This window comes from Aphelocoma coerulescens, chromosome 10 (assembly GCF_041296385.1).
Source record: "Aphelocoma coerulescens isolate FSJ_1873_10779 chromosome 10, UR_Acoe_1.0, whole genome shotgun sequence".
NCBI classification, from domain to species: domain Eukaryota; kingdom Metazoa; phylum Chordata; class Aves; order Passeriformes; family Corvidae; genus Aphelocoma; species Aphelocoma coerulescens.
This window is the reverse complement of record NC_091024.1, coordinates 2,477,478-2,490,754: the sequence shown is the minus strand read 5'-3', so window position 1 is coordinate 2,490,754 and position 13,277 is coordinate 2,477,478. Positions and strand designations below refer to the sequence as shown.

General features: G+C 41.8%; 1 protein-coding gene across 4 annotated transcripts in view; it reads left to right on the top strand.

Annotated features, from left to right (window-relative positions):
• Nucleotides 1-13,277, top strand: part of FBN1 (fibrillin 1) — a 144,836-nt gene that overhangs the window by 101,068 nt on the left and 30,491 nt on the right. For all 4 annotated transcript variants that reach the window (XM_069025321.1, XM_069025322.1, XM_069025323.1 and 1 more), the window contains 7 exons: nucleotides 6,673-6,795; nucleotides 7,353-7,475; nucleotides 9,269-9,394; nucleotides 10,934-11,056; nucleotides 11,622-11,744; nucleotides 12,623-12,787; nucleotides 13,174-13,242. In XM_069025321.1, coding sequence (XP_068881422.1) covers nucleotides 6,673-6,795; nucleotides 7,353-7,475; nucleotides 9,269-9,394; nucleotides 10,934-11,056; nucleotides 11,622-11,744; nucleotides 12,623-12,787; nucleotides 13,174-13,242 — 852 coding nt within the window. The remainder of the gene's footprint in view (nucleotides 1-6,672; nucleotides 6,796-7,352; nucleotides 7,476-9,268; nucleotides 9,395-10,933; nucleotides 11,057-11,621; nucleotides 11,745-12,622; nucleotides 12,788-13,173; nucleotides 13,243-13,277) is intronic.

Sequence of the window (13,277 nt, the reverse complement as noted above, 5' to 3'; positions counted from 1 at the left end):
GATAATGAAAATTTTTGATTTCAATAAGAGAAGAGGAAGCAGAGCAGGAAATTTGTAGGTTGGTTTCATAATGAAAAAACTGTGTGGATAGAGATCCCATGGTGACTACATTGTGCAGGTTCTCACCTTCTGGTTTTTAAAATGTCTGATTTACTGCTGGAGAACACTGAATTCCCCATTTCTTGCTTGCACGGTGTTCGAGCAAAGTTGAAGTTCCCAGGCTCAGGTGCTGCAGACCATGAGAGCATCCTTCAATACTTCCTCTGGAAGGACCTTGCTAACAGCACCTTGACCCCAGAATTCAATTCTTGTCTTAGAGACAGATCAAAAAGCATCCATGGTTTTTAGGAATTCCCGTGGAAAAAAAAATTACAAAAACGTGTACAGCACTTTGAATGGGAGATCCTCTTTTTCTTGAGAACAATTTAATCATGTCCTTTGGGTTCCATTCCAGTTTTGTCCAAATATTTCAGCTCCCTTGTCATTACTGACTGTTTCCATTCTAACAAATAAACTTGTTTTTTTCCCCCCAATCATTTAACTGTATTCAGAATCCACCCACTGACTTACATTCCCATCCCACACAGATGTTAGTTCCCCTAGTTCTCCCCTCTCCTTGGTTCTCAGTAAGAATGTGGACAGAGTTCAGTAACAAAACTACGAATTTTACAATACTGTGCAAAAGTACAGGCTATAGATGCAGGTTTCCAACATGAAGTGCTGTGAGCGGTTTAATTTCCATTCACAAGGCAAACTGTGATAATACTGGCTGAGAGCAGTTCATTTTGGGCTTCCCTAGGCAGGCAATGGTACGCAGCCAGTAGAGAGAAGATTGCTGCGTTTTCCCCTGTCCCAGTTCCACATCGCCCAGCTTTATGACAAACACCTTGTCTCTAGTTTTTCTGTCAATAAAGTGTACGTGTACTTGTGCAGAAATGAAATCCTGGTTTGGCACTTGCGTTTGTATTTTGTGATTCATCACCACTCTGGATTACTGCCTGTAAATCTGCAGTATTTCACTGTTGATGTAGAGCCTTGAACTTGCTCTGATAATTTCACAGAGAAACAAATTCTTCTCTGACTCTCTCCCATCCATCCTTGCTGTTACAGCTGTGTGCACAGCCCCCGTGGTGGCTGCTCGTGATGGGGGGCTTGTGCAAGCTTAGGGTGCTCTTCACAGAATCACACTGAAAGAGGTGAACTTGGGCAGTAATTGCCCCACATGGCCAACAGATCAAAAATAAACACATTACAAGCCAGCTGGATTTCTGCACAGCAGGCTCAGGGAGCTGGCAGGCTGAGACCAGGCTCTGACTCTGCAAGGGCCATGCTGTTGCCATGTGGAGAAAGGCTACTGGAAGGTATTCAGCTGCAGCCTCGGTGTGGGCTGTGAGCTTGGGGAGTTTGGTGTTGAACGTCATCCAGTGATGACGGCGTTAGTGGACACGGGGGCAGTGAGTGCACTCTGCATACTTGCATGGCTGGCACAACTTGGTTCTAGAGAGGTCAGACACCTGATACAGGGAAAGGAAGAGGTGAGCCTGTCCTTTGCCCTCAGAAATAGAGCCATAGTATTTTGTGACTTGTATAATGTGCTCTCCTTGCCATTATTAATGGCTTCTGGCCATTAATAATACACTGTGTTTCAGGCTTGATGGCACGAAAGATTTCTGGTACCAGTGAAAGATATGTTTGCCCTCATGAATCTGGGAGCTGGCTTTGTCAGGCCAAATACCAGAAGATGATGTTGAGATGCTGCCCACCAAAGGGGTGTATTGCAGGAGGAGTGTACTGGCAGTAGGCATCTGTCCAGCAGTAACGTGCTGTGCCCCAGTGTGCTGATGTAAGGAGGGACAGCAGGCAAGAGCTGAACTGTCCCATGTGAAACTCCAAGAGTACAGTATACTGAATAAAATCTAAGAGTGATTCCAAAAGAGAAAACAATTTTACATCTAGGTAGATCCGAAGAGGGGAATTTTTCCATATATTTTTCTACTTGTATGAGCACCAAGTTGAAATTCCCAGTGTTTTCCCTCTGAAAAGCCTTAGTTTTTCCTACCTGATTACATGGGCAGCAACCCAGGAGGAGGAAATGCCTTGTGACTTCCACCAGACGACTGGCCCTTGGGGAACTGGACCCAGGCTCGAAATACCAGTGCAACGTCAGTGCGATAAAATGCACAGATATGCAGAGACTGCCAAAAAAATGTGAAAGTCACAAAATGCTTAAGGGATTTGCATAATTCCTGACAAACAGTACTGATTCATAGGTGGAGTCTGAATTAAATTTACAGTATGCTAAGCATCCTTATAGACCACTGAAACCCAGTAAAACCTAACAGAAAACAATTCACAGAGTACCTAGAGGATTTCGTGCCCAGTGATGAACATGTGAATTTTTTTCAGTTCATGTACACTCCCGTTCTGTTCAAATGCAAAGGGATGTTTCTAGAGTACAGGTGAGGAAACAGTGACTTACTGCCATGCTCCTCTCTGGCCAGCTTCGATGATCCACTTCCAGACTGGGTAAGGATGTGTTGTGCAGATATTGGCTAGCAGTTTCTTTCCTTTGGTGGCCACATTTTGCAAGCATAGTGCAAAGGGTGACAGGTACAGATGATGTGTATTTTTGCTGCACACACACTGAGAGCCCTAAAAATTTGTGCCACTATGATTAATTGCCAAAGGCTTGAGAGAAAAAATATTTGTCCAAAGAAGAGAACTGAAGGAGCCAACAAAATAGGGTGACTGACAGGTTTTTTTCCCCAGAGTGCTTGGGATTATTATGATGTCAGACCTGCATATTATTTATCATGCATATTCTCATCTGTTGTAGGCAGACAACTCCCTTAGTATTGATGGGAGTTGTGCAATTGCAAAGCTGAGAACACGTGTGCAGCAGCACTGGGGCACAGTGGGACCGGCTGAGGATGCAGTGTCAGTCTCTGGCTGGAATGGCTTTATTTTCCTTGGCTTGTCACGGACTCATACTGGAGGCAGAAGAAGGTTGATATAAATCAGTGACTCGCTCCTTTACTCTTCAGTGAAAATCCCCATGAAGTCAGTGGGAATAGGCCATCATTGTGTGAAACCCTGCCTTGAGTAGTGTCCTCGTGGGTGCTCTTTGGGTCATGATGCCTTTACTCAGACCGAGTAATGCCTTTGTCTTCAGACAATTAAACGAAAATAGCTGGAGTATTTGAAGAGTGTAGTACTGTTTGTACTGCCATGCAGACAGAACAGGCTGGACTTGTGCTTTTATTAAAGATATTGAGTTAATTTTTCCCCTACAGAGCTCAACTTCTCCTTTCTGTTTCATTCTGTCAAGCCATAATTCAATTCTTATGGCAACATAAATCCATATTAAGCTCCAGTATAAGCAGGCATAAATTCCATTGATTTCAGTTTACACAGGACCATGTTTGGTCTAAGATCTCTTTTGCCTTGGAAATAATTGCAGTGCAATTATAACTCAGCTGTGCAGTGAAAGGAAAGAATAGGGATTATAGCAAAACAACATCTGAGTGAAATGCAGGTGAAAAGAAGTAAAATCTGGGATGAAGCCAATGATGATATTTTATATGCTTCAATCAGCTTTAAGTATCTGAAAACCTTTCCATGCATCATGGAAATAAGCCCTACAATGTCCCTTTAAAGGTAGCTGTATTAGAGAATACATTTTGCATTCCCTATTTGAGCTTTACCCAGGCAAAAAAGCATTGAAAGCTATTAAAATTTTTTACTGGAGAAAAGCTGAAAAGCTTTTTTATTCAAAGCAAGTGGAATGGCATTTCAGTGGCTGATGCCTGAGAAAGCTGAGCCCATTATAAATACCCGTATTTGGATATGGATTTATACTTGCAGCTTTCATCCCACAGAAGATTCTAAGCTTTTTAGTGGGTGTGTCAAACAGCTGATGGGGGAACAAGTGTCCACTGCAAGTGCCCCAGTGTTGTGGTGCTGCTGTTCCACTGGGAGATGTTAATGGGGGTTCTCAGGTACAATGTGTCAGTGGGTCGCTGTGTGGTGGGATGGAGTCCACAGTCACTTTATGGAGAGTGGAACATTTGGCTTGGGTTGTCTTAAACTTGAGCCTGAGCATGACTTCATTGCGGTGTAGCTGTTGCATGCAAGTTTCTGTTTGTGTTTGCTGGTGGTTTAAAAAAATTCTTGGCAGAAACCTCTCTCCTGGTGATGGGGTTTTTTTGCGGTGTTTTGTTGTGCTCTGCAGGGTATAAGGAAACTTGTGATTGTATGTTTTAAAGCATCAAATAATCAAACACAGTGGAGTCTTAATGTGAGCAGTGGTTTAACAGTTTGGGGTTTAAAATCATGTAAAGGTTAAAATATAGAGTGTTTGCCTCAGCTTTTTTATGTCAGTGTATACTGTAGCTGACCTCTCTAAATTCCTTCCAGTCTTTCCCCAAGCCAAAATGAGTTGCTTTTTCTTCAGGCCACCCTTAAGATTTTTTGACAGATGCGAGTTTCCTGTTTAGGGTGATATTATCTTTGTATGAGTCCCTGCACATGCTAAAGGCAAAACTGCCCTGAGATCATTTGCTCCTGACCCTTTTTTTAAGTTTTAAAAAGTAAGTGTCCATTTGCATGTTTTCAGGCCTGTTGGTGGAGTCAACATTCATTAATGGTAGATTCCAGCTGCCAGATTTAGATGCATATGTACACGTCAGCATTCGGATTATGGGAATGCTCATGTCTGGGGCTTTGAGTCAAAGCAATGCCTCACTTAGAAAGAGACTCAGAAAAGTAAGATTGGATGAAATTCCACTTCAACAGACTAAAAAAGTTCCAAAAAATTAAAAGCCAGCCCACCACAAACCCCCCCACACAAACAAAACAAAACAAAAAACCCAAAAACCAAAACACACAAAAAAAGCCCAAAATCTCAACAACAAAAAACCCCAAGAAAGCACAAAACTCACCAAACAAACACTCCTCCTCCCCTGCCCCCCCCCTCAACCAGTGGGTTTGGGGGTTTTCTGGCCTTGAGTATTTAATTTTAGGATAACAAACAGATGTTGTCTGCTTCTTGAAGTCATGTGTTGCCTTTGTGGAAGGGCAAAATATGTGTACCAGGCATAGTGAAAGGACACAGCCTTTTGTCTAGAGAAGTGTGGATAGACAAGCCTAAGAAAGTGCTGTGAAGGAAGTGGTTAAGATGATACCTGGACACTTTCCCCAGTAGCTCCACAACCTTGCCTTCTTTAAATAGAGCTAATTGTTTTTAGGTAACATCATAGGGAAATTCAAGTCTGTGATTTTGGGGCTGAGAATCCCAAAGGTTGCTACATATTTGATGGCTGATGCCTTTTCTTAATCATCTTCTTGAGAAGGGTCTGAGCTGGGTTTTTGTCTGTGGAACCATGTAGAGTTTGTGAGCTTGTTTTCCCTTTCCATCAGCTGCTTTACAGAGTGGGATGATCTGGCTTACAGCAACATCAAAGTCACCTGGGAGGGCTAAAAAAATGGGTTTCAGTTTTATGTGGTTTGATGGGAACTCTAGATAAATCACATCCTGCACGGAAGTAAAGCACAGTTTGAGAGCTCAGTTACAGAAAATACTGTAAAATCCATAGCTCAGATGTGCAAGAAAATTCCTACCAGTTTTGTTTTAGTTACCAGTAGTAATTTCTGAAAACTTTGCCTTTGAGTTTATACGTTCTCCAAGTACTTATATGGGGCATTAATAATGTTCTGTGAGAAGGAAGAATGGAGTTCAGTTTGGTTTTTGCAGCCTATACATTTTGACATTGCCAGAGAACGCCCAAAAATGAAAATAAGGTGAAAATAGTAAGTACTGAAATAGAATGTGCTGGAATGAATGTGTATGTTGAAGACTGGATGTCTTGCTGCCTGGTGTCTCCAGGGATGCTGACTCTTTCCTGTTGTGTTAGGTGTCCTGAGTTCCTAATAAACTGCATTTCTGATGAGCCCCTCAGCTGTCATGTTAAATACAGTGGTACAGCCTGTCCCCCACCTTCCACACAACCTCTGGCCAGGCAGAACCTGCTTCATTCCCTGCCTGGGGATAATCCTGGGGGCAGCTGGCTGGCGGTGCCTGGCTGGTGTTCATCAGCATCTGTGCAGATACATGGGGGCTGTGGGAGTGCTACATTCCAGGAGTCCCTGGGCAGCAAAGTTCCCTCAGAGCCTTCTTAGCAAACCATGCAATGTGGAGCCACCAGTGTGGTCCCTCTCTGCCAACTCTGCCCATTTCTGCAGGATGGGCACACTGGGAAACCTGTCTTCTGAGGTAGTTTTCCTTCTTGAATGTAGGCTTTGGGGTGAACTGCAGCAGCACTGCTTTATATGCCTGTCAGAAAAACAGGTAGTGGGGCAGCACATTTGAAATATGCTACATGCTTCTTTGCTTTGATCCTCTTTTGTTTTGTTTTTTGTTTTGTTTTGTTTTGTTTTGTTTTGTTTTGTTTTGTTTTCTCTTCTCTTCTCTTCTCTTCTCTTCTCTTCTCTTCTCTTCTCTTCTCTTCTCTTCTCTTCTCGTGAGTTTCTTTTCACCTTCCTTTTTGAATGTCATGTAAAGAAATGCATGCTTTTTTCATGTTTGCATTGTTTTGCTTGAGAAATTCTAGTGCCAGTTATCTGGACATGAGAACATGTGCTCCATGAGCTCCTCAAACATCTCTGTTTTTGCAGATATCAATGAGTGTGAAATTGGAGCCCATAACTGTGACAGACACGCCATATGTACAAACACAGCAGGAAGCTTCAAATGTAGCTGCAGCCCTGGCTGGATTGGAAATGGCATCAAGTGCACAGGTGAGGGTCTTATGCATTTGTATTTATTTGTAAGGTCAGATGGGGTTCTAGCAATTCTGAAGAAAACAATACCAAACCTATAAATTGAGAAGACAAATGGTTATCGAACTTGTTAGGTCGATTTGACATGATCTGTTGGAGGACAAATTCTCCACCATGGTAACTGTGAAATCAGCATTATCTCATATTTGGCTTATGAAACAATGAGAACAGACTGGACCATGGAGAGAGATGTTTTGTGCTTGAGGGCAGCTAATGGGAGGCAGTGAGGGGCCTCCTGGTGCTCCCTATAGAAACAGGGTACAGGTCTTAGTACTGAGTGCCCTGGAGCTTCCTCAGTCACAGTTACCTTGTCAAACTTCTTTGATGGGCTGGAAATAAGCTGTTTGCCACTTTTTCAGTCAGATGGCCACACATGTGTGTGGGTTTTATTATGGAAGATTATTTAAAGTAGAGCTTCTGTGTTCCATACACTATTTAAAGTTGTATTCATGTGTGTTTTTTAACTAATGTTTTTTGGTTTTTGTTTTTTTCCTCCCTTTTTTATTGTTTTAAAGATCTGGATGAGTGCTCCAATGGAACCCACATGTGCAGCCCACATGCTGACTGCAAGAACACGATGGGCTCTTACCGCTGCCTGTGTAAAGAAGGTTACACTGGGGATGGTTTCACTTGTACAGGTGAGCTGTCTGAGGAAAGCAAAGGATGAACTCCAGTGATACTGTGCAACCCAAGTTAGTCTATGATCCAATACACAAAAATAGCTTTTAAACATCTGAAATTTTCAGTAATAAGTCATCATTGATTGTCTTCTCCTTCACCTAGGTTGCCATTGCTTAAAAGAAATACTATATATTATACATAGTCTAAATCACTTTTTTTCACTTGATAAAAGTGAAAAAAATTGCTTTCCTTGTTAGTTGAAGTAAGTGGCAAAATTATTAAAATAATGCTTGATCATGTAATTTGACTAGTTAGTAAACTAGTCCATTGGCTACTCACCTTTTCTTAAATAACAGGGCATATGCATCAAAATTACTTAATAAAATTGCCAAAAAATGTTTGTCCTTTCCACAAGTGAGTGTGTGATGTCTGTCTTCTTTACTCCATCATCCTGAGAGCTGGTGTCAGGATGCAGTGCTGGCGTGTAGAATGAAGGAAGTAGCTGCTTCTGAAACCTCATTTTATGAACTGTAAATGAGATCATAAAACTTTGCTAGAGAGATGCTTCCCACCCACACTTCAGTCTTCTGCTTTGAGGAACAGCTTAGCTCATGGGTGCTTAGTGCTGAGGAGCCCTGCTCTTGCACTGAGGGCCGCAGTGTGCCCGGGGGGCTCGCTGGAGGCGGATTCTGTTTGGAGCAGAGCCGTGTGACAGAGCTGGTGGGCCAGGTGTTCAGCTGGTGCAAATCAGCAGCACTCTATCAACTACAGCAGGTTTTTAGAGCATCTGAGAATCTGGATTATCAGGCTCTTAAGGCTGAATTTGAATCATTCCAAATTCTAAGCAGACCCTGGGATTCTGTTTAATTCTCTCAATATAATTTCATCTTGAATCTGATTCAGCTTCCTCAGTGGCCTTCCTAACCCAGTGCTCTTTGTTAATTTCCTGTGTGATGATTTCCAGGAATCTGCAAGCTGCACCCTTCAGATGGAGTGCTTACAGAGTTTCTGCATTCAATAGAACTTTTTTTTTTAATTTGGATACTTTATTGTTTGTGAATTCAAGAGGTGTCTGGGACTCAAACTAGAGCACTCAAATGTTCTGTAAGCCCTCTGCCAAAGTGTGCAGTGTGCAGCATTCCCCCTGGTAGGTGATATTTGATTTACCAGCCATGGACTTCAAAACTCCCGCTGCCAGCCAGACCCTGTTGCAGTAAGGAGGTGTTTCTGTGATGTGTAACGTTTCAGCTAGAGAGTCAGGCCGTGATCTAGCTGAAGGTGAGTGGAGTCCAGTAGCAAGGCTGTTTTTCTCATCAGCTGTTAACCTGCAGTTCAGTTCTGGTGAAGTTCTTTTCATGCCACTTTTTGTCAGTGTTTTGATGTTTGGCATGGAGAACTGCCTGTTACCATATATTTCCTCACTGCATAGTAAACCTATTTTTTTCTTTTCTCAATTACTGCCTCTAGGCTTTGCTGTAATAGAAACAATAACTGTAATAAATTTCACATGCTCATTCTGAGTCTAAATTTGCCCCTGTGTACTGCCTCCAATTGTTATTAACTGTAGCTATTCTAGGAGTCTGTGCCTCTCTGATTTTCCTTTTGATTAGAAACTGTATTTTCAACATGTCAGGAATATACAGAGCTGTTACATGTAGTTACCTCTGCACATAACTAGATTGCAGTTTCTTCTGCACGTGTTCAGATATAATAGAATAATTAAAATGCTCAGAACACTGTGTGCTTCAGCTCAAATGTTGGTGGAAAAACCATCTTCACTGCTAACTTGCAATATCCCTTCCTTTTACAGACCTCGATGAATGCTCAGAAAACTTGAACCTCTGTGAAAATGGGCAGTGCCTCAACACCCCTGGAGGGTATCGCTGTGAATGCGAAATGGGATTTTTGCCAAGTGTAGATGGGAAAGCATGTGAAGGTAATTCTTTGTAAGCTTTAAACAACTCTCAACAAATTCTGCCTTAATAGTATTTTATGTTCCAATTTTTTACAGTTGTTTGCTGTTGTGGTTGTATTGAGAACTGCATGAAAATTTTCAGTAGTAGTTGCTTTTCTGCAGTTTATTTGTTATGGACCTCTAGATGTTCATCTACCTGCTGCATACAGAGAGAACAGCTTTTCAAAGCCTATCTTATGATACATTATTTTGGGGTTTGATTGGTGATCCGAATGGCACCGATAGCTGCCATTTCTTCTTGATCATTTATGTCCAGTTCTTCATTTTATTCAAAACAATTAAACAGAAGAAGTTGTTACTTTGCATTGGTGTGTATGAAGCTGAAAAACAGTGATTTGGTAGCCTATACAATGAACATGCTTTGAGGGCTTCTGTGAGGTGCAGAATCAGAGTGTGAAGCCTTGCAGGAAGTTTATATGACCACAAAAAAAATCCTGTATGAATATTTGTTCACTTTCGAAAGTGAGCTGTCAGTTAACAGTTTACAACTCGTTCATAAGAGCTTTGCATCTGCAAAGATTCAAAACAATCAAATAATAAACATTACCAACATGATTAAGGTCATAGATTTGATTTGAACATTTGAAATCCTTATTTGGTACACCACTGATCAGTTAAGTCAGTCAAGAAGATGCAGCCTTATCATCTGACATAATAACCCATACCAGCTGGTGTTTGATGGAGTTCATAAGTGCATCACTATAAGTAAGATTTTTCCCCTTGAAACGTGTTCTGTGTATTTTTTAGTAACCTAGCAAGTGAAATAATTTGAGAGTGAATTTTTCTTTAAACTGAACCAATATTAGGTTTTGTAATGTTTCATGAAACAATTTACTTTCAAACCTTTTAGCTCAGTTTAAATAGCTTTTAGAGAGGCTAGCTCCTGTTGCTAAAACAGACTTGCCTTCGTGTCTCAGATGTGTACACTAAGTGCAGTATTTTAAGGTCCTTTGTAAACACACACTTTTTTACTGTATCAGATCAGCTGTTCTTTGTGCAGTGCATGTGGCATTCAGTAAACACTGAATCAGACTCAGTGATTTGGAGGAAAGGCACAAAAGTGCCTGCTTGCCAAACTTAAGATCTGTCAAATGGAGAAACCTGAAGATGAACATGAAGTTCACCTTTGGGCACAGGCTTTTCCCTTGCTGGTGTCCAGCTTTCTGCAGATGACTGCTGATTTATAATAAACTTCATTTTATTAAGGCACGTCTTCTGCTATGTTTAATATTGCTAATTGTCAGATCAGCCCACTAATAAGCTAGGATGGTTTCTGGCATAGCTTCCAGAGTTATTAGAAGGAGCCTTTTTCCCAAAAAATTGCTATGGATTAGGTTCCTTAGGCTCCAACATAAATCTTCCATGTTACTTTTTCTTGTCTTACGTGGTGTGCAGAAGCTGTTGTCTTCCAGATCCATGCTGCTGAAAATTTTTACAGTTCTCTGTCTGTGTGTAAAGATAAGGAAACCTCATATTTTTCCCCTCCTGTTCCTTAACCAGATATTGATGAGTGCTCACTTCCCAACATCTGTGTCTATGGTACTTGTCATAACCTCCCTGGACTCTTCCGATGTGAGTGTGAAGTGGGCTACGAGTTGGACAGAAGTGGTGGTAACTGCACAGGTAAAACTTGGAACAACAGGCTTTTTCATCTTCTGTTAGGGCCACAGTCAGCTCCTTTTCTTTTAAGAAGCTGTACAAATCAAACTGGATATAGGAAAATGCAGACTTCCCTACTGTATAACACAGGATTCTCCATACCTTTTTTATGCTTCTCTTTAATGTTCTTTGTCAACCTCTGATATCCCCTTAAGAAGGGGAAAAACAGATCAGAGAGAACCCCTCTGGCAGAGATGTGTTGTGCCTTGTACAGTACTTCACAATACTGGATGGTAAGCTATGGCCTTGTCTTGTATTTTTCCCTTAAGTAATTTTTTAGTACTTCATGTGAATCTTGTTCATAGACTGATTTTTTTCAGGAAAAATGCTTCTTTTTCTTTTTCCTATGAAATTAGGAGTTAATCTCAGACCACTGTTCTTCTGAAATGCCTGTTTATTTTTTAGAGCTTTCTGGAGATCAGTATGTCATAACTAATGGATTTGTGATGGTCAGCATATGGTACCTGATATATCAATGGTTTTTAGTGTCCTTGAGTATTTGTTTACCATGTGCTGTTTTTTCTTGCAGATGTTAATGAATGTGCAGACCCTACAACCTGCATTAGTGGCACATGTATCAACACTGCTGGTAGCTACACCTGTGAGTGCCCTCCTGATTTCGAGCTGAATCCCACCCGAGTTGGATGCGTTGGTAAGGGACCACTCCTTGTGTCACTTGCAAGTGAAGTTCCACAGAGGGACTGCAAGCCTCACTGCTTAGGAATAAAGCCCCAGGTCATGGGAAAGGCCTTGATCAGGCTCCTCAATTCCCACCCCACTGCCCCTGGCTTGGAAGCTGTACTAGGGCAGCAGGAGCATGTCCAGAGCTGATGCAGCATGCCAGCAGTGCCCTGCTGCCAGAACCAAGCCCTGGGGGCTTGTTAGAGCTGTCCACAATTTACAGCAGGCAGGAGACAATTTTAAAATTCAACAAACTTAAGCCCACATCCAGCTGGCCCCAAGATGGCAGGCAAATGAAGTTGTGGCATGAAGCCACCCATTCTCTTGGAGCACTGAGTGCACTTGGCTAGGTGCAGCTTCATGACCAATGGAAATGCTCTTGTATTAGGCTCCAACTGCTTAGTAATCCTAATATTTTTTTGGTTTTGTTTGTTTAAGAGTGTGTGGGGATGCTTCTCAAATTTAAATATGTTTGAAATTCCTAACATTTAGTAGATGCTTTCCTACTTGTAAACCTCGAGTAGAGGAGAAAGCAGTGGATATCTGGAACTGGAAGGATGTACAAATGTGGGGGAAAATGTGAGGGAAAATGAGAAAAAGCTTGACTGAACTGCCCTTGGTCATGATGAATAAATTTCCTACTTTGTGAAAGGTCAAAAAAAAGCAAGGAATGGGGCACCAACAACCTACCTAAATGGGAAATGCTGGGCCCCCCTGGGCAGCACAACTCACTTGCTTTGGTGTCCTGCAAGAACTGGGAGCCATCTGTAGGTATCCCTCACCCTGAGAGGATGTGCTGTGTTTTGCTCTCTCCTAAGATGTGTTTGTCATTATGTGCATTGTGAATAGATACACGATCTGGCAACTGTTACCTGGACATCAAAACTCGGGGAGATAACGGCGGCACCTTCTGCAGCAATGAGATTGGAGTGGGTGTTTCCAAGGCCTCCTGTTGCTGCTCCCTGGGCAAAGCCTGGGGGGTTCCCTGTGAGCACTGCCCACTTGTGAACACAAGTAAGTCTGCTCTTCCTGGCTTCAACACACCAATGTGTTTGTTGGGTTTTTGCCTAATTTAGCCAGGTAGCTCAAATACTGGTGTGCATTTATTGTGGACGTGCAGGGGACAGGCTTCCACTGGTCTTAACCAAAAACTTTATTGGTCTTTGAGAAAGATTCAGTCAGAATATTATTATCACTTCTGAGCAAGTTTGCTATTACACCAAAAACTACATTATGAAATGGAATAGCAGATGGTGTAACAGAGTAAAACCTAATGTCTCCAGCTGGTTAGTTTGTAACTTTACATTTAAATTATCTGTAATAATCTGATCCATTTTCAAAAACAATTGTTCTGAAAATGTTTCTACTATCATGTGCTCATAAATTTGTTTTGTCTTCAGCTGAATATAAGGTTCTTTGCCCTGGAGGGGAAGGATTCCGACCAAACCCTATTACAGTTATATTGGAAGGTAATGTTTGCAATTTCCTCTATTTTTACATGTCT